Source organism: Phalaenopsis equestris, unplaced genomic scaffold (genome assembly GCF_001263595.1).
Source record: "Phalaenopsis equestris unplaced genomic scaffold, ASM126359v1 Scaffold000094, whole genome shotgun sequence".
Taxonomy (NCBI): domain Eukaryota; kingdom Viridiplantae; phylum Streptophyta; class Magnoliopsida; order Asparagales; family Orchidaceae; genus Phalaenopsis; species Phalaenopsis equestris.
Window position 1 is genome coordinate 5,404,720 of NW_018164536.1, and position 26,120 is coordinate 5,430,839.

A 26,120-nucleotide genomic window follows, 5' to 3' on the forward strand; every position below is an offset into this window, starting at 1 on the left:
CGCCTGCCGCCCGCCGCCACTGTCGATCGCCGGCGTCAATTGCAGGTTGCCATTGTCGGATGTCGTCCATCACCAACAAATAAAACCTTATATAATTTGAAATACATTATTTTTAATCTACTTCAAATCAAACAAAAAAAAAGTCTTATATTTATTTTACAGTGAACCAAACAACTCTAAAGGATTTCAAATAAAATACATTACTCATGTATTACGTTCATTTTACGCTGCATTGTTTTTTTAGCAAACGAAAGCTCTACAAGTCTTCACTATAATGGCTTCTTTTTCTAAACTAATTTACGACAAGTTTGATCGAGAAGAGTGACAAAAGAGTGCCCTGCTATAGTCCCGTGTACCACGTTCCCGAATAGTAATTCCGCAAACAGCGAAATCTAAGCTCTAGCAATTATAGGTTTAGACGGGAAGAGGAGAGAGCGGACTTCAAAATTTTAGCATATCTTTTATTCTTTTTTAATTTTTTTCCCTTAATGCTATTTCTAATTGGATTTTTCGGTGAGGGAACTATTTATATATTATATTGTTGGTTTAAGGGATTTTTGCCTTGCTTAAAGTGTTATCGAGATTATAATCTCAGGCTTCTACCTAACGAAATGCTGTAAACTTTTTATATTTGTAAGTGATGTGTCTGTCACCTGTTCAAGTCTAGGTGAACCTCCTAGACATCCACAACATGATGTTTTGTCATCCATCACACTGTTTTCAACAGGGACAGCCGCCGAACAACCCAAATCTGCTGCCCACCAACAGATTTTAACCCATATACCATTTCAAATGCCATAGACCGCCCCTATTCCCATCCTCTTACATTCCACAACCACTACCCCACTAAATCCACTTCTTAAACATCTTATAAGAGCCCTAGAACGGTATCATTTGGTATAAGAGCCCGACAAGCCCTAGATCTTTACGATTTTGTCTTTCTTGCCCTGAACAAAAATTCCAAATAACCTAACCTAAGAGTCCTACCAATAATTTTTTTTCCCAAATCATTCCTACCACAATTCCTAGCCCCAAACCTAAAATGTTCAAAATCCAACTTTCCTACCTCCAAAAAAATTTCATCAAAACACTTACACCAAAACTCAAACCCCAAAACAATCTTGATTTGCAATCCCACATCAACAAGAAACCTGACCGGGAGGAAAGAAGGTCATGTTGTTTAGGAGAAATCCTCAACAAGGTGTCAAGGAACATATTATGGAGGATAGGCAGCGGGAAATCTTCCGGCTGTAGCACAAATAGCTTGCCATTGTTGAGAGGAGAAACTTAGGCAAGGTTATCCATAGCCACAATGGTGACTAGTCGGATCGATAGGAGGAAGTGAATCCCATCCACCAGGCAATTTTCCAGTCATGAAGAGCTACTACTTCAAAGATTCAGCGTGGACTATCAGAGGAGAAGCCATAAACTTGGAACAAAAGGTGAATTTACAGAAGTTCGACAATCGCATGGACCCAACTGAGTTTATTGAGTGTATTCAAACAGTGAAGTGAATTTTATAGTACAAGGATGTTCCTTAGAATAACAGAGTTAAATTTGGCAGTCATTAAGCTCAAGATAATTTCTTCATTGTGGTGGGAGAACCTGAAACGTATTAGGCAGCAAGAAGGAAAGAGTAAAATCACCAAGTTGTCGAAGATGAAAAGAGAGATACAACAGAAATACCTTTATCTACATTACCGTCGGGACATGTTCATAAAACTTACAACTTGCGTTAGAGAGACACTTCTCTAAAGTACACAACTGATTTTGATCAACTCATTATGAAAGGTGAGTTGGTGGAACCAGAAGAACATACAGTGGCAAGATATCTTGAAGAGCTGAGGTCATCTATCAATAATATAATTCAGCTGCAACAGTATTGGTCCCTACTCGATATACAAACCCTTTCATTGAAGATGGAGAAACAACAACGTCATCAAATGACCACCACAACTTACAGTCAGAGTTCAATCACAGAATCACACAATAAAAGCACGCCAAGTGGGGCATTCCAGCCAACCCCACCAGAAGATTAGAGAAAGGGTAGAGAGTCCACCAACACTCCCAAATCCATCCCAACCATAAAGTGTTTCAAGTGCTATGTTTGTGTCTAATGGCACACACAATCTTTCACTATGCAAAGTGCAGTGGAGAAGAATGATGTGCAGAACCAAGGAAAGTGATTTGAGGAGTATCGGCTCATAGCTGATGAGAGAGATACTAATGATTCAAGTTGAGACCACAAGAGATAACTCTAACAGAATTAACAATAGTTGTCATAAAAGATAGTGAGTTTGAGAAGGCAATATCAGAAATAAGGTAGCCCTTGTTGAGGGAGTTGTCGAATGTCCTGACTGACAATTATCTCCCGGATGGGTGCCACTGGGAGTTGTCCAACATGCCATAGATTTCATTATAGAGTTGGTTCATTCAGACAATTATTTATCAGATATGCTCAACAGAGTATGAGAAGTGGGAGAAGTGAGTTAGATATTTAATGTCTTGAAACTTTGCCATTGAGAATGCCCGTCTACATGCAATTTCAAGTCTCGTTGTGCCAAAAAATGATGGATATTTATTCAATCAGGACAGACTTTGGAAGGGTGTATGTATTTAAGAGTTACTTAAAATAGATGTGAGCATAAATTTTGCAGTGGGACTGCTCAGACACCACAAGGCGATAATTTTGTTATGATGTGAATCAATTAATTCCAAAAGCATATAGAAATGAAGAAGAAGCCTCTTCTAATTGGGTAGAATTTCGAGAGCTCCCTGCTTAGTTCCAGGATCAATGTACCGTGATTCCAATCACCGTAATTCTGCATTCTGTGAAATTTGAGCTCCCATAATCACGAGTTCGAAGAGGATGAGGGGAGCGCTAACTTCAAAATGTTAGCATATCTTTTATATCTTTTTTGATTTATTTCCTATTTCGCTATTTCTAATTAGGTTTTCAGGTGAGGTAACTATTTATATGCAGTTAATTTGCTAGTTTAAGAACTTTTGCTTTGTTTTGAGTGCTATGGAGATTATAATCTGTGTTTATTTGTCTATGGAATGTTGCCAATTTTCTTTTGCAGGTTGTGTATGTAACTAGTGCAGGAATAGGCGGTAGACCTCCATGTCATTTGCACCACGTTGTTTTGTCATTTCTTGTTGCTTTCAGTTAGGACAGCTGCATAACTGCTCAAATCTGCTGCCCACCAGCAGATTTTAACCCATTACCCCTTCTGAACACTGTCAGCCACCCCTATTCTCATTCTCTTATCATTGCACAACCACCACCCCACTAAATATGTTTCCATAACACCTTCTAAGAGCTCTAGAATAATATCAAAGAGTGATTATTGCTGATAGCTCATAATGAAAACAATCCAAATTAAGATCTTATAATTTCACCATCCGAGCTTGTTATGAACCATAACAAGGGAGTTAGTCAACCCAGCCTAACCGAAGAATTTTTATCACTATCAACAGTTTTGCCACCCAAAAATGCCTCATAGACCAAGGAGAAAAGCTAATCAAAGGGATCAACTTTAAGGTTGATCTTAGCTAACAAAGGACTTCATTCCATTTTGTACCATATGGCTTTATAACTCAGAGTTCGCGATTGAGAAATATTGGCATTTGGCCCTTCTCTCAATTATCATACTTCAAAGGCACATTTTAAGTATACCATCCAATTCTTACTAGTAATAGATTTTTTAGTGTGCTCATATGTACACACTGCATATTACATCGATTTTGTAAAAGCATAATCAAATTTGAATTTCTCACTCTTTATAAATTGGCTCAAAGGGGGGATGAGTAGCAACTATGAGGAGAGAATGGCTAGGTTATTGCTTAAGCTTTGACTTTTTATATGTTGCTTAATTTTTATATTTTTAGGGAGACAAAGTTGAAGATTATGGAAGCTAAAGATTGGATGGAAAATTTCACATCATTTGAGAATGCTTTGATGCACCGGCCATCAAATAGTAGGAAGATGATGTATCTCAAAACCATGAACACATAATAATTATTTGTTGGACCTAAAATTGGCGATGATGACAACAATCTCGCTAATTAAAGCAATCTATAATGCTACCCATCATTGAGAATGACACTTGCAATGTATTTATTTTAGAACTTAAGTGAGAATTTTATGTTAAAAATTCCCTCTAATTATGATAGCAAAAAATCAAACTAATTGGCAAGGACAAAGAGTCTTCAACTATTTGCATGATTTGAAATGAGAGGCGTTAATTGCCAGCGAAGAGTAGCAGATCTGATGCGGCGACTAGGGGGATGAACCGGTTTAACTCGATTCAGCAGAAACCTACAAAGTGTAAGGACTGAACCGGCCCCCCGGCTTTCTTTTCTATTTGGACACTCATCGGTGTCCCTGTATTGTAGGTTTGTATCCGAGAACGAATGGTGCTCCGGCCGTATCTCACTCAGAAATGGTGATTATCCTTGGTTTCCCTCTTCCCTGCAACCTCCCTCTTGCTGTCTCTGTGGCCATAGTTGCTGAAGTTCAACCAAAAACAGCAGTTCTTCGGTCTACTGCAGCCTCCAAATTGTCCACCTCCTCGTACCTCCATTCCTCCCTTCTTCCCAGCCGCAGCCTCAACCTTCCAATCATCAGATTTCTCCCGCTTTCCCGTACCAGTTGCTGCTACTTCACGTTAGTCCCCACACAGCCAGCCCCTCATACAGCATAACTGCAACCTTACTCTCCTGCTTTCCCATCAAACCCAGCCGCAGCACCCACCTGCAAGCCTCGTTTCCGTAACTTCCCCTTACCACCTGCATTCCCCCTACCTCCCAGCAACCACCTGTGGCAGCCACATCTCCCCCTAACCAGCCGCTTGCTGCCCGCATCCAAACATAGGCCCTTCGGACTGCAGGCCTTATCCCCCCCACCCCCCAGCCATTATCATCCCTTTCTAGTTTTGTAAAGTTGTCGTTGTAGCCTATTTTAATTTCAGCAATAACATTTCATTTCTATTGTGGTTTTGGTTCACTCCGGTATCATTTAGTATCAGAGCTAGCCCAACCCTTATCCAATCTAAGGCTTCCTATCATGCACCCCAACCCAAGCCACATCCACCCCAAAAAAATAATTTACCTTCCTTTTCTCAAACCCTAGCAAAATTTTGGTCTAAACCTAATTTCCCCGTGCCGATCTTCAAAATATAAAACCGCAAATTAATTTTCCTACACCTTCAATGAGTCTCATACACCCTCTTTCACCTCCCAACCCTAAACTCTAGCAATGTCAGCAAGGAGATACGTGCTCGAGATTGAGGAGATACAGCAAGAGATACGCTGACTTTAGTGGAGGCTTGCGGGCATTGAGGATAAAAACCAATGGGATATTATCCTCGACCGTGATCTGGAGAGTCGAAAGGGAAAACGAGAGAATTTGAAGATGAAGTGGGAGATGCAGCTTCAATTCTTAGCAATTTACTACAGACAGAATATTCATGCCCTTCAGAAGTAGAGAGACCCCGTCACCGAGCAACCGCCACATCATACAGAAAAAATTAAACCACAGGATCTTATAGGCAAAATACATTCAAGAGAACAACCAAGATGACCCTGCTAGAGGAGAAGCTGATTCAAAGTGAAAAATAGGTAGAGTCAATCCACATCCCTAAATATGTCAGTCATGAAGTGCTGCAAGTGTCACGAATTTGGGCATGTTAAATCAAACTGCGCAACCAGGGGGGTGTGATCTCTTTCATTGAGAAGGGTGGTACTGTTGAAAAATTGGGCAATGACACAATTAATCGGAGACAAGGTGAAGGCTCTAGAGATGATTCTCAACTTGCAGTCTGTAATAACATTGTTTATGGAAACAAATCAAAAATTAAAACTAGTACTTTCGCATTATCTATTCGCATCAAGATCATCGTCAAAATAATAGAGTCCATCCTTTTGTATCAATCATCCATCCTCTTAGTGGTCAACTCATGAAACTCAAAATAAGAAGAGTAGAAATTAACTTGACACTGATGATCAAAAATAATTTTACTAATAGAAAATTAATTACAAGACGAATTCAGAATATGGAGAACATCACGAGGGCTAACAACAAGATGAGTTTGACAGTGCCTATCCTGACAATTATTGAGGGTGAATCACTAACAATTTTGACATTTATTGCCTGCACATTGTCAACAGTATTAGAATAATTTTGAACCAGAAATATGATTAGTTGCGCCACAATTAATTATCCATGAATGAACAAAATTAAGATTAACACATAATAGTGCAATGACTAAAGAGTTACCCTTATGTGTTGTAGAGAGACAAAATCAGTAATAATTTTGGAAATTGAAACAGCTTGTGCGGGTGCCTTAATTGCTCCTTGGTGAAAGGGATTGCATCCAAGCTGCAAGAAGTCTTTTGTTCCTCAACAGGTGCTTGATGAGCTCAACCTTCTCGTTCAGATTTTGATTTCCAATTCGCAGGTTTACTATGAAACTTCCAGCATGTCTCTTTTAAATGTCATATTTTTTTACAATGCTCGCATAACCATTGGTAGGGCGATGTGGTTTCGGAATTACTCGAACCAGTAGAAAAGATAGAAATTCTTTGGGCATCGGTCATCGCTAAATTATAGGACATCATTAGAGGAGAAAGAGGATGTGACAAAACCACGAGTCGATTTCGATCACGAGTTAATTCAATGCTTAAGATGCAGCAAAGAAGTCGGCGGAGAAGGATTAATCCCAGCTCACAATATCTCCGATAACATCCATCTCTTGATGTGCGATTTCGATGGTGCCAAAGGCTGAGAAATAACTCATTGACCAATCGCTAAGAAATCGATGGAGGAGAAGGATAAGAAAACGAGAACATCGAAGAAAGTCAAAAAAGGTCCTACTGAAAAGAAATTGATGGATGAAAGCAACTTCAGGCTTCAAAGGGGAGCAGTTTCGCAAGGTGGAGAAACATGTTGTTGAGGAAAACTTGGTAGAGAAGAATCGAAATCCTCAACGGTGAAACCATGAGAAAGCTGCAACCAAAGTCGTCAACTTTTCCTCTTCTGTACTTACGGTAGTGAGAGTTAGATATATTTACCAGATTCCAAATGAATCTTGAAGCAATCACATATCCATGAAATAAAAATTTTACAAGAATAACAACATGAAGGAAAATCCTCAAATTCCACTTCTATTAACAACCACATATTAGAGTGTCAATCCATATCGCCTTAGCTAAAGAAGCAACAACATTTATTTCAACCAAAACAAAGATAACTTACAGTGGAGAGTTCGTGATGGCAGCATCTACTTGTATTATTTTGCAAAAATAATCCCAATAATTAAGGTATTGATCAATCAATGAAGTGAACACAAAGAAGAAGAAAAACAACAAAAACAAAGGTAAAGAGAGGCACCCACCAAAAAAAAATGCATAAAATCATCCACATAACAAGAGTGATTAGAGAAAATTCTTGCATAATCTCTTCTAAAGATAGTTAGATAAGCACTTGACAATGATCAACTCGTCCAAAGAAATCATCAATCAAATGTAAATCAAACATGAAGTGTGAATACTCCAAGTTCATGGGGTAAAATGCAAATTTACTAACCAAAGTGTGAGAGAATGGTGCGGTCAAATCAGAAATTTCAGTCTACATGAAAATTAGAGCATGTTCACCAATATGAGTTTTTGGTGACCAGATCCTAGCAGACATCACATCATGCTTAAATAACAGAGGAAAACTGGCAGACACAATTGGTGGCAAAGCCTACCTCAAAATAGCATTAATAAAAGAAAAGGTGGGAGTAGAAGGCACGATAAGAGGAGTAGCAACAATATGATGAACCCTGATAATAGCCATAGATGGACCAACACAATCAGTGGAATCAAAAGATGGGAGGCTCAAGGAAGAAGGAAGAACAATGCAATAGGATCAAGGGAAATTAAAATTGAGCAAAAAGAAGTGGACGCTATTTGGAGATCACGGAGGGGTGTCAGAAGAGAAGTAGCATGAAGTAAATGACAGGCAATCACCGACAAAGAAGGTGAAGATTAAAGAAAAATGAAATGGAAGTTAAGACTTAGTGATTTGGACGACAACTACAACATGACGGCAACAACAAGAAAAAAAAAAAGAGGAGTCCAGTGAGAGGCTAGAGGACAAACCTGAGGGCGTACAAATAAAGGCCCAGTTTGTTAACATCACAAATAACACAAGAAATTGTAGAGAATGGTGTGATGAGTGAGCACAAACGGAAGTTCTGAGCCACCAGTTATGACTACGGAGAATGGAGAACCGCAGTGTGAGCTAAGCACACAGGGCCATGATCAACTAAAGTGGGAGTGGCAAGTTCCAAGCTTAGTCGAGCTGGCACGAGTGGTAAGCAGGACAAGTTCAGGCACTGAAAAACTGCATAGAGAGTAAGCACATGAGGTCTATGTTGCAACTCTTGTTTGATTCTCTTCTTTAGCTAAAGCTTGCTAAAAAAGTAATATGTTCTAAAATTCAAAATAGAGACCTGGAATTTTGAGTCAACACAAAAATTGGGTTGTCTAAGAATAGAGTCATTTTAAGCTAACCTAGCTTAACTCAAAACAGTTTTTCAAGTTTGAAACGGGATTAAGTCATGTTAATCTCAAATATTTTGAATTCAACTTAGCAAGCTTGACTTATGCCACCCATACCTTTCAATTTAGCTTGACCTCCCTACCACTTGACACATTGATAACTTTGTGGATCAAAATTTATCATTAATAAACATTACAATATATTTTTACAAACGCATTGAAGGCTAATGGTTAGGCAATGTTTTCCTGTACAGAAAGTCCAAGATCAAAAGCTTAGCACAGCTAAGAAGATGTCGGTTCATAGTTATAATATAAAGTAAAAAATATATTTCATTAAAGTCCTAATATAAGCTTCCATTTTTAATCATTATGTCACTTGAAATAATCCCAGTTTATTTGGATCCTTGCACCATTACCACGAAATCAATTGATGGCAGAATGAACAAAACAACAACTTCATTGGGCGGCCCTCGCACATCACAAATAATGCATTACTACCATGAAGCAGAAGCGGCCAATAGCAGCAGTGGATAAGTTTAATGATGATAAAAGAATTGAGGGAATTTTGGTCATTCTGCATGAAAAGTTTTCTTTTTGTTTAAGAACCTACTAGGAAACGAAAATAACTGTAGGGCTGCATGAAAAAACAAATTTAAGGTACCCAACCAGTGCTAGCCACGAGTTTGAGAAGCCTAGATGCTAATTATTAGATATAAAAAATTTTAAAATATTTGGTTAAGTAGAAGTAAATGCAAAACAAAAAAAGGGAAAAAGAAAAAAGAAAGTTAAATGCACCACCAAGATGACTAAGCAAGTTAAGCAATAGCTACCTGGCGTGCAAGGCGCAAAGCCCTGAGTGATTTTGCCACTATTGGCCAAAGCTCCTCTGCAATTGAATCCCATCTTGGGTCGCTAAAAGATGAAACTGGAAGCACAGTAATATCACCAAGCCGCTCCCACCTGAAAGCCAAAAATTTGACCTCTTGAAGCTGTAAATATCTCAAAAGCACAATGCCAATAAGTACCTAAAGCAAATGCAATAACTAAAAATAGAATGCAACAGAAGCACCTCATACATCAAGTAAGATGCAGGGATTACATATACATATTCATGTAAATGACGAAAGAACACATTCTAGAGAAAAAACTAGCATTTCAATGAGGTGAAAAACAGACCTAACAGGCAGCTCTTCTAACATTCTCAATGGCAAACCTTTTTCTGTCAACAGAGAAGAGACCATTTCTCTCATAACTTTTTGAGGAGTACTTGGTATCCTTTTATCATACGAAGTATCATCAATAATTATGGAAGCTTTACATGATGAGAAAATGTCCAAAGCCATTGAAATGGAAACCCCATTTACTGAAAAATTTTTGAGAAGAACATTCTCTATGCATAAATCAATGGCTTTCTCCTTAGAGTTGAGAGATTCTTTTTGATACAAGTTGTAAAACTCTCGAGAGATTGGTAAACAAATATGAAGGCCATCAAAACTGTGATAAACCTTCTTAGTGAGATCCATCCATCCAAACTTCTTCAATACATCCTTCACAAGCTTAGCATGTTTTTTCTTGACTTGTAGAGCAAGGTTCTTAGGATCTGAGTAAATTCCATGTTCATTATTAGATAAGTCAGCCTCTAAATAAGGCCACAAAGCAGTCGACCGATCCTGCAATTTGCTTCCATTAAGTTGTGAGATATGTTGTCCTTCCATTGCAGAACAGGTAACTGATTCCTCATTTACCCCGCAAGAATAAGTATCCTCTATGGATGCCAGGTTCAAACTCATCTTCATTGGATAACTAAACTTTGTGCCAAATGCATAACAAGAAGCTCCACCCCCAACAATAATAAGTTCATCATCTATAACACTGGTTGAACTACGGATCCAAATAACCCTGTCAAAACTGTTTATGGACACATTAATCCACATTTTATTGATCAGATTTAGCAAAGAAAGCTCTTCATTATGTTGCGTGAGTGGGCAACCACCAATGATGCCAACAAAATCTTTATATACAAACATAGAATGGGAAAACGTAGGAGAAGGAGCTCTTCCAGTAGTCTTCACCCTTTTCCATATAGATGTTTTGGTATCAAAACTATAAAGATCGCCTAGTGCTTTCTGCCCATCATGGCCTCCAAACATAAGCAAATGAGTGCCATATGCAGCCATAGAATGTGAATGTCGAGCAGATGGTAATTCCCCATAAATGCTGGCATTAATCCAATCCAAAGTTTCAGTATTCAGAACATTCATGCAGGAGTAAATGACTTCATTATTTAGACCCCCAAAAGCATATATCTTTGCGCCTATGGCTGCCGTTGCATGCCGGTGCCTGTAATAGACAAAAAAAATTAAAGTGAAAAAAAATCAGACCAGAAGTAGAAAGATACTTTAATTTAAAGTTTAATTAGCATTTGAAAAAAAAAAATCAGTTATTTCCATAGTTCTGAATTAAGAAATATTAGTTTCATCTTTATTATTCATGTTATTCTATTAAATATTGATAGAGGTGGAGGCTCTTTATTTTATATTATTCATCAGAAAATCCATCTATTTATAGTAGAGGAATGAGCATAATATTCAAAGAAAGAACTATGGAAGATTAAGAAAATAATCCAGTTAAATAAATAAAGAGTGGTGATCTTCCTTGACAGAAAGGTGAAACTGTTTATAATTGGCTTTCATACTATCAAATGTGTTTTTTATCATAAAGATATTCCTAATGACAGATGCATTGAATAAGCAGCCATCAAGTTACAAAAATTTATATTTATATTTGGTGAGAGAATCATAAAAGCACATGAACTAGGAAAGTAAGCTAAAATTGCCCCGTGGAAAAGAGAACTATAAAAAAAGAATTCACAATCTCATTTTAAGCAAAATACCTTTGTTTAACTTCATAATTTTTTACACACTTTCTGTTTTTTTTTTTTTTTTTTGTGGTAATAAAAGTAGAGCCGTATTGTGCTCTTTCATTAAAAACTACATATTTTTTTACAAGAAAATTTATCGGCAGAAGAATATAAAGCAGCATTCGAAATACTCACAAAAAAATGTGATTTAGTTTTTGCCTGATATATCAGTAGGTTGTGTCCTACCATGGCAAATGTCATACAACTACAACTGTATAAGATATGTTTACTAAATTAGCTCTAAGGGAAAAATGACTGCAAGTTAATACTTAAAATTTTCCCTCTGAGTTAGGACAAGAATTTCGTAGAGCTGAAAAAGAAAAACATGCCTCTTAAAAATAAACTTTCATACACAAGCACGGGAAGCAATAAAGATAGCACTTCTAATGCTAAAAACTCACTAAAATAATGTTTTTGATGCCTCAAAATTGGACGCCTTCATCAAATTGTCCAAATCGACATGTGTTCTTAGTAGAAGAGGCCTCGCTCGAGAAAGAAAAAGAAATGGAAGACACACCTGATGATGAAAACAAACACTTACTATATGCAGATGAGGGAGAACTACTTATGATTCCAAGGGTATTGAGCATGACTATAGGTCTAGAGCCTGATTGGCATGGACACAATATTTTTCATAATAAGTGCACTATGAGAGAAAACGTGGGTAATACCATCATTGAAGGAAAAAGTTACTAGAATTTTATCTCTAACAATATAGTTTAAAAATAAACCAACATACTTAAGAGTAGCGTATACATTATAAATTGTCCTGGCTACAGAAAAGAAAAGAAAACAAAAAACACAAAATTATATCTATTGTAATTTTCATAAGTAAAAATATACAAAAAGAGGTGTGCTGTGATATGATTTCCATGAATGCTGGTCATCTAATGCAAGGACCACTATGACAGTATGAGAGGCGTACGATCTATGATGGTTAAGAAAATGCCTATAACATAGAATGCGGAGGTAAGAAGTTGGTTTTGATGCCTATGAAGGAGAATATTAAAAAAAAACTGAAATTAATTCATGAATCTCCAAATCACTACTCTTGCGAGCAATACAAGATTTCCAAACTCAGATGCTCCCTATAATTAAATAAAAATCAGAAATAGGAGTGGTTAGTAGAAATGTGTCTGCCTCTATTGCAATAAAACAAAGATGTTTTACTATAATTATAGACAACATTAAGTGGGTTGAATTATTTTTATCGAAACAATGTAAGTTGAAACAGAAATCGGATATTCAAAATCACATCACTCTGTCTTTAATCAAAGAAATATTTTCATTAGTACTCACCAGAAAAAATTGGTTAGATTTGAGATGATCAAAAGAGCCCTAGTCAAGCAATAAATATGGCTTTTGCATTAAGTGGTCAACCCACCAAAGCCATCAAAATTGCAATATTTTCATCTAGCTAGATTAAGAGAATGTTTAAGACATTAAGGACGAATCTCCCGTGACCCAGGGAGAATAACATAGTTAGAGATAGGTGGGTTTTTTTAATTAAAATTGTTGAGAATTGTATATAGTTTAAGGTCCTATTTATAAATAGGAAATATAGATAGTTTAGGGATTTATTTATAAAGGATGTTGTAAGGCTATATATAAGCCAAGTCATTAATGAATAGAGATGATTTTTCTTGAGCAATTATTTCTATTTGATATCAAAGCTAAGCCTATACGACCGATTGTGAAAATCGCGTATAGAGAACAAAAGCTCCCATCTGCCAGGAGAAGATCGGGGCGTACAGGGATCGTGGCTTCCAAAGACAATAGAGTTCATTGGCTGCTAGATTCGAGGCATACAAAGACCCGAAACTCCTGTTTTTGTCTTTATTACGCTTCGTCATGGTGAAGTAGTAGCAATTAGAGCTAACTGGGAAGATAACGATGGCATTGCGGTGTGACTATGGTGAAGCATTCGTGATTAGAGCTAATTGGAAAAGCAACGGTGGGAATGTGGCATTACCCTCACGATACAGTCGCGATTAGAGCTAGCCAGAAAGGCAAAGACGAAATCATGAGAACTAATTGGGAAGGCAAAAAAGAGCAGGAGCGCGCGCGAGGCAGTGGCGTGGAGCAGCTTCCACCTAGTCTGCGGCTTTTTGTGACTTCTGCGAAGGAGGGGGTGTAGACGGGTGGCTTCGTACGCTACTAAGAGCAGTGGGAGCAGGGTTGCTGGCTGGTTTACGAGTGTCTAGGCTTTGGCGGGCTGATTTGCACTTGAGGCAGGACGTAACACAAAATCACAGGCTAACTGAAAACAACGAAAACAGGATTGCATCATGACAATTGTGAAGCAATCGTGAGCAGAGCTAATTAGGAAGTCAACGATAGGATTGTGGTGTGACCATCACAATGCAGTCGCGATTAGAGCTAGCTGAAAAGGCAACGACGGGATCACGAGAACTAATTGGGAAGGCAAGGGATAGCGAGATATCGCGCGAGGCAGTAGCATGGAGCGGCTCCGACCAAGCCCGCGGTTTTGTGTGACTCCTGCGAAGGAGGGGGTGTGGACGGTTGGCTTCGTACGAGGCCAAGAGCTGAACCAGTAGGGTTGCGAGCTGGTTCGCGAGTGTGTATGATTTGGTGTGCTGATTTGAACTTGAGGCAAGAAGTAACAACAAAGCTTCGGCTCTTTACGCTTCAGTGGAATGTCAAAGCAATTTCGTGCGAGGATAGGAAAGAAGGCTTGTGTGAACTAGACTTGATCCTTGTAATTGAGGATGTCCGGGGACGGAGATCGTGTAGGAGATAAATGATTGGAACTTTTGGGGAAGATTAATCCATAAGTTCTGAAAGTCTTGGATGAGATCATACAGAGAGCTAGCATCTCGACGGGAGCCACTACCTTAGCACATGCCATGACATAGGTGAAGCTAGATCTCCCTCTTTTGGATCTGCAGCTCAATGGGTTGGTCACGTATTTTAGTTGGTCTCATCGGATCGAAGAAGCTCTAGTAGAGAAGAGACAAGAGGGATATCTGACTGGTGGGTCAAGCCAAAAAGTGACAGTGTTAAGGGGGGTGAGTGGAGGACCACAAACGCCTTATTTTACATTTGGCTACTCAACTCAATGGTTCCATTGATTGTCTCATATGTTGATGGTATTCGAAAAGTGAAAGACTTATGGGTAAAGCTGAAGAGGGCATATGCTGAGACTAAGAGCCACATGAGGATGTTTCGGATTCAGCGTGACATAGAAGCAATGGTATAGGGTGATAAATCGATTCAGGAGTACTCTATAGAGCTAGAGCGGTTATGGCAAGATCTTTGATCACTGCTCATCAATGTCGAGTTGTGGTGATTCAGAGTACAATAAGGGAAAGATATTTGGACAGATGAGGAATATGCAGTTTATAAGTCATCTGAACCCGGCCTTTGATCATAAGAGATATGTCATCCTAGCCAATGCAACAATTTCTTTACTGAATGAGGTCATCGCCGCGATGATACAAGAGGAGAGTCGCATGTGGTTATACTATGAGCCAAGTGGACTTCCAAGTATGTGATAAGCTTTGGATGCCTCGAGCTCGGATATGATAGGTACCCAATGGGAGACCCGCAGGTGCTACAACTATGTAGAAGTGGTCCACTTGAACAAGGCTTGTCCAAAACCACCCAAAGAGAGAGAGATGGATGGACGTGGACACTCTAGAGGTCGTGGTCATAATAATGGGGGCCTAAAGGGTGGAAGAGGGGGCTACCGGGTAAATCTGATGATAACAATGAACGAGGGAAAGACAGAAGTAGTCTTTATCGATGAAGATCATGAGTTACTGGAGAAATTGAAGAGAAAGCAAAGAGCAACAGGTGATGTGATTGAAGATAAATTCACCTTATCGTCATCCAAAGAAAGCACTATTGTTTATGCTCACTCATCCAAATGTACCCTTGATACACATACTCTTGCATTTATATCCACCACACAATCACCAAAATGGAGATTAGATTATGGTGCATCTTAACATGTGACAGGTGCCACTAGTGAGTTCTCTTCCTATACTTACCTAGTAGTTCCAGAGAACCATCAGACCATTGATGATGCAACACAGTCTGAGATTGATAAGAGTACAGTGAGGTGTAGCAATTTCATGATTATGTACAATGTTTTGCATGTTCCTTTCTTTTTAGTGAATCTTTAATCCATAAGTGTCATTATACTCCAACTAAAAAGTGTTATTTTATTCGATATTCCTAAAATGATATTTTTAAAATAGGGGGTTGGCCGGAGACTTGGAACTCGCAGGTGGCATAGTGGACTGTGGTACTTGGATAGAGAGAGGATGGACTCAACCTTGACATCCATGGTAGAGAATGGAGCAGAAGGATCTAAGAAGAATGTGGAAGATGTGTTGCTGCTACATCACAAGTGTTGGGACACTCTTCATTTAGTCTATTGAGTCATTTGTATACATCATTGTAAGAAAAGACAAATAAACAAAAACTTGTGTGTGATGCTTTTAAGTTTGGTAAACATACCAAGAGCTCTTATGTTAGTTCTTTCAATAAAAGTTATTATGTTTTTGATTTGGTAAATTCGGGTGAATGGGAACATTGTTCTGTAAATTCGATAAATGATTACAGATATTTTTTCAGTTTCATTTATTGTTTTTCTCGTGTTACTTGGTTATATCTGATGAGAAACAAAAAAGATGTGTTTGTCTGCTTTAAAAACTTTCAATTGGCGATTTAGACTCAATTTCGTGCAATAGTGAAGGTTTTGAGGTATGATAATGGGACAAAGTATACTAATAAGAGGTTTGAGAACTATTTGTTAGCCCAAGAAATACAACATCAAACCACATGTCCATACACATCCGGCGTAGCAAAGGAGAAGAATAGACACCTTCTAGAGGTAGCCCGAATTATCATGCTCACGATTAATGTCCTAATGCACTTATGGAGGCATGTTGTTTTGACAGTCGCTCAATTGATCAACAGAATGCCTTCAAAAGTGTTGAAGTGGCAATCTACTTGTGAATTGTTGAAAAGAGATAATGGCGGGATGCTCCCATTGAAGGTATTTGATGTGTATGTTTTGTGAAGGATAATAAATCATTAATAAAAAAACTGGATCCCAGAACTGTGAAATATGTTTTCGTGGATTTTTCTACCACCCAGAAGGGGTATGTTTGCTAGAGCCCAATAGAAAAGATTATTTGTGAGTATAGATATGACTATTAGAGAATTTGAACCGTACTGCACCTTGGAGGTTACCACACTCTTTGGTGAGTTGTCAGATACATGAGAAATGAGGCGAGGGGGAGAATAGTGATGGTCAGAGATAGATAAATCTGGGAACGATGTCTTGTCCCATTATGTGGGAAGGATCAACCGAAAAGGAGCTGAAAAATAAGAAAATTGAGCCTGAAGGTAGTGGGAATCAAGCTCAAGGTGACAAGGAGACAAAATGAGGGAACAGTGTCCATCGTGTCACTCATGCTAACAAGTTTCTTATCCCGGTCTACCCCGACTACTAAGACATCTACACCATTTACCTCATAACTTGATTATACAAGTGATATGATTCCTCTTTCTTCTCCTCCCACTCTCATGACTTAAAGAGAATCTCTCATAATGCGGGACATCCATCTGATCGTTATTCTCGTGATTGTTTTTGTTTCTCACGTGATATTGGTCAGTTTGTCTCAAGATAAAACATATCACCTTTATAAGGAGCATTCAATGCAACTTTGAACACTATATCTATACCTAGGTGTTAGCATTTAGCTAAGGAGGACCTAAAGTGAAAGGTCTTCATGTTAGAGGATCTTGGTGCTCTTGATAAAAACAGGACGTGGGAACTCATGTTGCTACCAACAGGGAAAAAGGCAATTGGGTGCAAATAGGTCTTCATAGTGAAATAGAGACTTCAAAAGAAAAGATTAATCACTACAAAGCACGGTTGGTAGCAAAAGAGTATGATGTGACGTATGACATTGAATATAATGAGTCATTTACACCAGTGGCAAAGGTGAGCACAGTTAGGATACTCGTCTCTTTATCTATGAATGGTGGAAGTAAATTACACCAACTGGATGTGAAGAATGCATTTCTCATGAGGATTTGCTAGAGGAGATGAACATGGAGATACTTCCAGGCTTCGACACAAATCAAACAGTGAGCAAGGTTAGTAGAATGAGAAAGTCACTGTACGGTTTGAAACAGTCTCCTCGAACTTAGTTTGACAAGTTTAGGAGAGCAATGGTAGGCATAAGTTATCAACAGATCAATGTCGGCCACATTATTTTTTTGATGACATGTTGGTCACATTATTATTTTTGTTGTGTATGTGGATGAAATGATTGTCACTGGTGATGACAGGGGAGAGATTGCACAGCTGAAAGCAAGTTTGGGCAAAGAGTTTGAGGTTAAGGACCTGGGACAATTGAGGTGATGCGCGGAGCAGTGGGGATTGTTCTACTCAGAGGAAGTATGTGCTAGACTTACTTACAGAGACAGACATGTTGGGATGCAAGCCTACAGTTACACTCATTCATCACAAGAGAAAGTTGAGTGCAAAGGAAATAGAGCTAGTTGATCGTGAAAGGTACCAGAGGTTGGTATGTCGTCACTCATCCCGACAAATTATTTGCAGTAAGAGTGGTGAGTCGTTACATGCATGATTCGAGGAAGGATTACATGGTTGCAGTGTATCAGATTCTGAGGTACCTAAAGTGTGCAACAGGGAAGGGGTTGATTTTAAAAAAAATTTGGGCATTTAGGCATTGAGGGAGGAGATGTAATGAATTATCTAATCACAGTTTTTGCAGGTGCTGATTAGCTCTCCTCCCACCGAGCATGGCTCACTACGTTACATATTGGTAGCTTTATATTAACATTAATTACATGCAGTTCGAATTTTTTTATGTACTTTTTAGAGTTCTTAGAAGATTATATATTAGAAATAGAGTATGGACAGTTTCTGAGACGTCAGGCGATCGGAACCATGTGATGGAGCCTAGGTGCTGCTTGCTAGTGTCTCATATCTTAATTCTAAATCTCATTCATATATAGAATTAGGAACAGACGTGTATGTGCGATGTCTGACCGCATTTTCTTTTCTGAGATATGTCGTCGGCCCAGCGACACCAATTTTTTATTTATTATATTTGGTGTGCTTTTTACTTTCTACAATGTGATTAACTTGGCTTCGCTCTTTTTCTCTTATGGATTATCTAGGAATCATGCATTATAACTTAGGTTCTCTAAGGACCTAATATTCATACTATTTTACAAAAGTTAATAATAAAAGATTAACATTAATTAACATTTATGCTTAAAATACCTTAAGATTTTAAAATCTGTACTTTACTTTCCTACATAGCCTTTGGGTCGGATTTTAAATGGGTTGCATGCATGGCTATCAACCAAGTTATAACTAATAGGACCTAAAAGCTTAAGAATAGACAACTACAACAAATTGCATGACCTAAGGAGAAGTTTTCGTGTTTCTCCAACCGACTAGCCCAACATAAAAATCTACTTAGATGATTGTCTAGTGCGCTCCGGGTGTTAGAGGCTTCCCCGACCCAAACGGGGAGTAAGTCCTTTATGAGAGTGTTTTCAGCTTTTTAATTGAACTTCTCTTCCTTCCAACGGCTTTCTCACCACTTTGGCAGGAATAAGTTCCATCTTTACATGTTCCACCTACATAGGGTCATAGAATTTTAGAGTTTCCTTCCCCTGGTCTTGGGGCTACTGAGGTCACCTTGGACTACGCAGTTATGGATTGCTGATAAGTGGTCTTTGGTTGTGTTAGATCGACAACCTTCACGACTAGGTAGACTTATGGATATAATAGCTCGGGATGACGGGTCCGTGGTATTCTGACCTGGCTCTCTACCCGATTAGGATTACTCTATCTTCCTCGTTTACTTTCTTGGAGCCTTGTTGCTCCCTTTGACGCATCGTCGATGTCTTCTCAAGAGCTTTGAAGGCATCAAGATGCTCTTGTGAGATAATCATTCTTTGTAACACCTCTCACTAATCTTCACTTAAATTTAATTAAGATTCCTTTAATCGAGAGCATTTCTTGGGCATCTCTCAAGATGTAATTAACCAAAGGGATACGTTCCTTTGGGAGTTGCTCTTGACCACGGAACAAGCACACACACTTGACATTCTGATTCTAAGTTGCTTTCGTGGGGACTCCTTCACGGATATGCTTCAAGGCATTTTCAATTTGATTTTTGTTTGGACGTAAGATTTTGGGTTATCACGTAAAGTTTACTTTATGAAAGTTCTTCAAATTCCTTATCTTGTTTGTCTACTTTCGTTGTATGTCTTTATTTTTCGATTCCTCTCTTCTTCAGATCATCCATATGATCCGGAATAGATATTTACTTAAAAAAAAGAATTATATGATGATAGACAAGCTATTGACTCCTAAAAAGATAAAAAAATAAAGAGCAAAAACATTCTTCTTGTCGAAGCTCGTATAGTTTTGTCTCAATCTCAAACAATATTGTAGTATATTCTGTATTGGAATAAGTCTCACAAGTTGTTTCCCATTTATCCTATGTTGTACTGTAATGTAAGAGATTTTCTCCAACTTTTTTGGTCATGGAATTGATTAACTATGGAATAAACATATGATTCTATATATTCCAAGAGTGATGGTTAAAATTAGTGAGCCCGAGAACCGAGCCCTCTCTCGTAAGATTTTTTTCTCTTCCCTTCCAAAAAATAAACAAAAACACGAACTGAGGCAATTGAAGAAAGTTATGGTCATTAAGTTTATGGTTTGTGATAAGGGTAGAGAGTTCTGAGGCTGGTTGGACAGAATTCCTGGTCTTTGATCCCGAACGAACGTCCAGAGTAGAGGTAGACATCTACCATACTTTTTCATAAGCTCTATGCATGCTTAAGGTTGGAGAAAATTCCTGACTGGTGGTGTGAGATGACAAACGCTTTTGTGCTTGTCCGGGAAGGAAGGATGAACCGCAAAAGTAGTAGGGTGTGGTTGATGCCTCGAAGGAAGACAAGAACAATCGGCTGATGCATGATTTCCATTACAAAAGGAAAACCCCCGTCTCGCAACTGTGTTCGCGGGCTCGAGATTTCCATTAGAGAGAAAATCCTAAATTGAGTGTGCAGCTTATGGTAGTGTGGGAAGGGTCGCAACCTCTATTATAGGTCGTGGCTTCTATTCGTAGAAAAATTTCGAACGCATGCTTCCAGGAAGTGTACGGAAGGGGAGGAGGTCATCGCACGAGGAGCCAGTGAAGGAAGAAGAGCTAGAGTATGCAACCAAGCTTTGATACCATGTAAAAAAACGTGAGAGGAAAAATTCTCTTATTCCTCTATATTCAAAATACACGTCCTCTCATTATTCTTAGAGCCAAATCTAGGGCAAACATAATTCCTACAATTACAACTTATTAATGACAAAACAAACACACAAGGAAAAAACTGCAAACATAATAATAGAGAAATAAAAAGGATGAATCTAAATAGGAAACATAGAACTCCAAAGTTAATAAAGAAAATTTGGACTGACAATTGTACCAAAAAAAATCAAATAACTTTAGCATGAACATCAATATAAAAACATAATAATGAAACCCAAAAGAGAAAATGGTAAATTTTGTCCCTGGTTATCTGAATCCATGAAGTCAAAAGGTACACAACTATAGAAAAAGGAAGGAACATAAAAGAAAACAATGTGACATTTATCATTTTAACAAGCTTCAAAATTAAATTTAAAAGTAGAGGATGCCATGTGAGTGAAACTTTGAAAATGATGAAAACTGAGAACTAGAGAAAGATGATAAGATATTGGAACTATGGAAGCAACAACAATGAGACAATGAAAGCATCAAAGTTCAATGCCTCCAACAAAAATCCACTTAAAGTTGAGGCCTTGAAAAACACATATGAAGAATAACAAGCTATCGAGTGGTTGTGAGATTTGGTGAGGTAATGTATAGACAAAAAGTTTACAATAAATTGGGCATATTGAATAATATATAAGGTAAAGAAAAAGAGATAATTGATATATTATTTTCCAGTGATTGGAGGAGAGTCATCATGAAAAATAGCAAGTGGAGGAATGTTATGGCAAGTGATGAAAATAATTATCAAATATATATCCTATAGGAAAAAGCACGATAAAATAAAACAAGGAGAGGCTGAAATATCTAACTTTAAGTGTCGTACAAGGCTGCCGTAAGCCTAGTAAGAAAAGATAATAGAACATAGAGTGTCTAGTCGTGATCCAGATTAAGTGTAGTTGAGTCATTTACTGGTAAGGGTATTTCCGTCCATTTATTTGTAGTACATTTAGGGATTAAATACAGTTATACATATGTGATCATATGGTGCATTAGGAAACTTTTGGAATGAGGAAGAAATATGTGAGAGCGTTGGGCTCTGTAGGTTCCTGAATGGGAATGTGTCTACATCCACAGTATCGGGTGGGCGCAGTTGTATTCCATCATAGTTAGCGGTGACATACCGAGTTTCCTTCCTTCATCAATTCTTCGGACGAAAATTTATGTATCCAGATCGATAATGAGAGTAAGAAACTCGTGTATCTTATATCTATGTTTGATTAGTGTATCTCATTTTAATTTTCTTCCCAAATTTTCTTGATTTTCAATTTTTCTTGTTTCCAATCTCTACTCTTTTGAGTGTCCTCTCTATTTTCTCGATCTTTGTTGTCTTTATTATTTTATTGTTGAATTATGCACTCATACTCATTGCCGGTATCAGTGCCACTATAGTTGGTTAAAATAAAGCCAATGTTTGAGATGAGTTAAGTAACCGGTTGATAGCTAACAAGGGGGGGGAATAATTACAGCTACTTAGTCCACTATGGCTATGATTCATATTCTAGTGATAAGAGCAATATAATCATGATAAAAAAAGGTGAAGCAATTAATTCAAAAATAGATTGAGCATTAACGATGATTGGGAAGGCAAAGTTTGTAATCTTGTTTTGTTTTGTCATGTAGTTCGATAGGTTGTGAAAGGGTGAAACTACAGAAGTTCAAGACTTTTTTTCAATGCTATAATACTCAAAAATCACCCAATTGTAAAAAGAAAAATATAAAGTAAAAAGTAAAACAAAAAAAACATTGTTTCCTTGAAAATTGATAGGTTAGAGAAAGTCTCACATCCCTTTAGTGGCCTTTTGAAACACAGCATCCATGTGAGAACAGCGGAGTTAGAAGTAAGACATTTGAATTATTTGGCAGTGTATATCAGTTTGGACGGTAGAGAGTCGAGGTGACTTTATTGTGAGATCCAGCAAGGAATTTTATTTTATTATATTATATATATATATATATATATATTAAAGAGAAAGGGGTACAGATAGGTTGTATGAGTGAACCCAAATAGACACGCAACCCATACGGTACAACACACAAAAAGAAAAAGAAAAAAATTAAAAACCCAAAAGTAGATGATACATAAAAGATCAACCAGGTCGACCCACTTTAGTTTTGGCTCTGCTTTTAGTTCTCGGAAATGAACCAGCTAATAGATTGGTGAGGTGTGTACCATTGCCCAAAGTAACCAGAGTATCATCCTTTAGATTCATTAGCCCAAGTAGATCTCCATTCTTCTTCTTTCTCCTGAAAGTGTAGACCTGTAATTCCTCATCCAAAGATTGTAGCTCATTCGGATGAGGTGGTAGTGCTGCAGTAGAAAGATTGTCAGCAATTATGCCAACAAGTGTATGAGAGGTAAGAGTTGTCGCCTCTACTCCTGATACTTCCTGAAGGTGGGGAGCTGCAAGGTTCTCCTAATTATCAGTCTGCGTATGTAGGGGTCCATTATTGTTTTCAATAGGGTTTGAAAGTGTAGGTTGCACAGCATGGCCATCCAGCTTCACATCGATCGCAGAAACAATATTTTCAGGGGGAGGGTCCACAGGGGCAATAGAATCAGACACCAAATTCTTGTGGTAGTTTTCTCTCCAGGTTGAATAGATATATACTTAGATCCATATTTATTCACTGGATCTTTATATTTCAAATTAGGATGAAGCTTGTGACATTTATCAAGGGTATGCTCAAACATCTTACAATGAGAACAATAAGGTCTATGCTTCATGACGATTTGTTGTCAATATTCATTTTGTGTTGTGTCCAACCAGACATGAGTAACATCAGTTTATCAAGAAATTTAAAACACCCTACATCATAGAAAATGCTTGTACCAGAGGTTGCCAGTTTGAGTTCACATGTAAGGATCAAACCCAACCAAAAAAATGACTCAACACAAATATAATCAACCTAACCTAAACCCATTCTTTAAACGGGTCAAAAATCACAACTTGAATCTAACTCGATCAAGCCCCTGACCAACATAACACAAAACATTTCTCACGATTGGTTAATTTCAACTATTCAAAACAATCACACACATTCAATTTGGACACAAATCAGAAAAAATACATTATTTTTTATGAGTTATAATGAAATTTAAATATTTGAAACAATTTTTTAATTTAAACACTACCCAAACCCAAGTTTTTTGGGGCAATTACGCTTGACCCAAATCGTACATTAGTTAACCCAAACTCAAAAATTTTATGTCAAGGTTGAGTTATGTTTTTATGTCGAGTTTGATTAATGTTTTCATGTCGGGCTCAATATCTCTACCCATATTTGTACGATTTAATTTGATAATATACCAACCATGAACAAAGGATTTGTCTCGAAAAAGAAATAAAGGAGTCATGGGTGAGCACCAAAAGTACAAAAAAAAAGTAAGATTTAAGAAATCAAGGCAAAATTCGTTAACGTAAAACGCAGCATAACTAAATAGGAAAGCAATAGCAAAAGATTGAGATACATACATAAAGTGGCACAACAAATAATAGCATATAGCTTGAACATGCAAGCAATACGGATGGCGGTGTGTTGTCTTGAGAGTGCGTAAATGGCATGTGCCACTCGAGAGTGATGTTATGAATGTCTTAAGAGGGGATGCATATGCAAGCATGGGCGCAGAGCACGGCGCATGGGTTGCAATATGCAATGTGTGGCAAGTTGCAAGCCTTAGGATGAAAGTTGCAAGAGGGGTGGATGAAAAGTGAGAGGGTAGTTTGATCAAGGAAGGGTTTTAATCTAGAGGGATCAATCAAAGGAGAGAGGGGTTGGGCTAACCGTAGAAAGAGCAGCTACTAGTGCTAGGTTAACCTTGCGTGGATATCATGATATAGAAAAAAAGTTGTGGTATATATTATTAACAAAGAGTCGTCTTAGATTAGATGGTTTGATCATATTAAATTTGACCATCTAATGATCCGGTTAGGAGAGTAGATGTTTTAGATTCGGCTTATTTTACAAAAAATAGAGGTAGACCTAAAAAGACTTAGGCTTATTGTATAAAGAATGATCTAAATCAATTAGAATTAAATGGAAAATATGACACTCAATAGAATGCAATAGAGAAAAAGGATTCATGTAGCAAAAAGGATTCATGTAGCTCTTCATGTAGCTCACCCCACTTAGTGGGATAAAGACTTGTTGTTGCTGTTATATATAATTAACTGAAAGGCCCTTTTATTATAAATAAAGGAATTATACCCGAAGAAATTAGTATAATGTTCTAAGGAAAAATCGAATAATTGTACACCACTCAATAAAATATATACCTCTTTTTAAAATGTTAGCATTTCTGGTGCTAATAAGTCTCAACTATGACATTACAATCAAGGATCAGATGGTTTAAGTTAGCTAAGGATAACTAAATACAATACTTTCCAAGGATTTCATAGAAAATCCAAGTGAATGGTTCATTTTCACTGCTTCAAAATGCAAAGAATGAGATTAATGGGTATTTTTTTAATTTAATGGAGACATCCACTTCCACCAGTCCAGCTGAATCATGGAACTCAATATAGAAGAGTTATAACATTTAAACAGCAAGCAGAAATTAACATGACCATATGTAGAGCACATAAAACATGACCAAAAAAAAAACTAGGAAAACATTCCCCCGTAAAATTCAGCAAAAATGATAAAACAAAAACACCAAACTGATTACTGCAGTAATGGTCATTTAAGATAATATAGAAGGACTAAGGGATTGTTTGGGATCACCCTCTCTTTTATTTTTGTTTTTTTAATTTGTTTTATTTTTGTTTTGTTTTCTATTCTCGGTTTTCTGTTTTTAGAAAGTGTGTTTAGTACTTTGACATATTTGATTGGATATTTTTTATTTTTTTTTAAGAAAAAACTATACTTTTTTATAAAACGGTTGAGTCCCTGTGCGTTCCAATATTAAACTCTACCACCCATGGCGTATACAATGTATTCCTTACTCCACCCAACACGAAGCATTACTTGTTGGGCGGCTGGACGACGGGCGGCAATTGGCGAGGTGGACGTCGGGAGGCGGCCGGCGAGGAACTCACTTTCTTCGGTGTTTTAAAACAAACAAAAACATGTTTTTTCTGTTTTGAGTATTTTAAAAACAAATTTTTTCCTCTAAAAAATAAAAAACAAAAATAAAACAAAAAATATATAAGCAAACATTGTTTTTTTGTTTGTTTCCCATTTTTTGTTTTCAAAAACAAAAAACAAAAAACAAAAATTGATCCCAAACATCCCCTAAACAAATTAAAATGCAAGATGAAGTTTATGTTCTGAACTGTTAATCCTAATATCTGAAAAAAAACCAAGTAGCT

General features: G+C 37.5%; 1 protein-coding gene across 2 annotated transcripts in view; it reads right to left on the reverse strand.

Moving 5' to 3' along the window:
- Positions 1-26,120, reverse strand: part of LOC110020203 (tRNA wybutosine-synthesizing protein 2/3/4) — a 49,649-nt gene that overhangs the window by 3,036 nt on the left and 20,493 nt on the right. For both annotated transcript variants that reach the window (XM_020718218.1, XM_020718217.1), the window contains exons 5-6: positions 9,724-10,887; positions 9,378-9,507 (exon numbers count right to left, since the gene is read on the reverse strand). In XM_020718218.1, the coding sequence (XP_020573877.1) occupies positions 9,378-9,507; positions 9,724-10,887 (1,294 nt within the window). The remainder of the gene's footprint in view (positions 1-9,377; positions 9,508-9,723; positions 10,888-26,120) is intronic.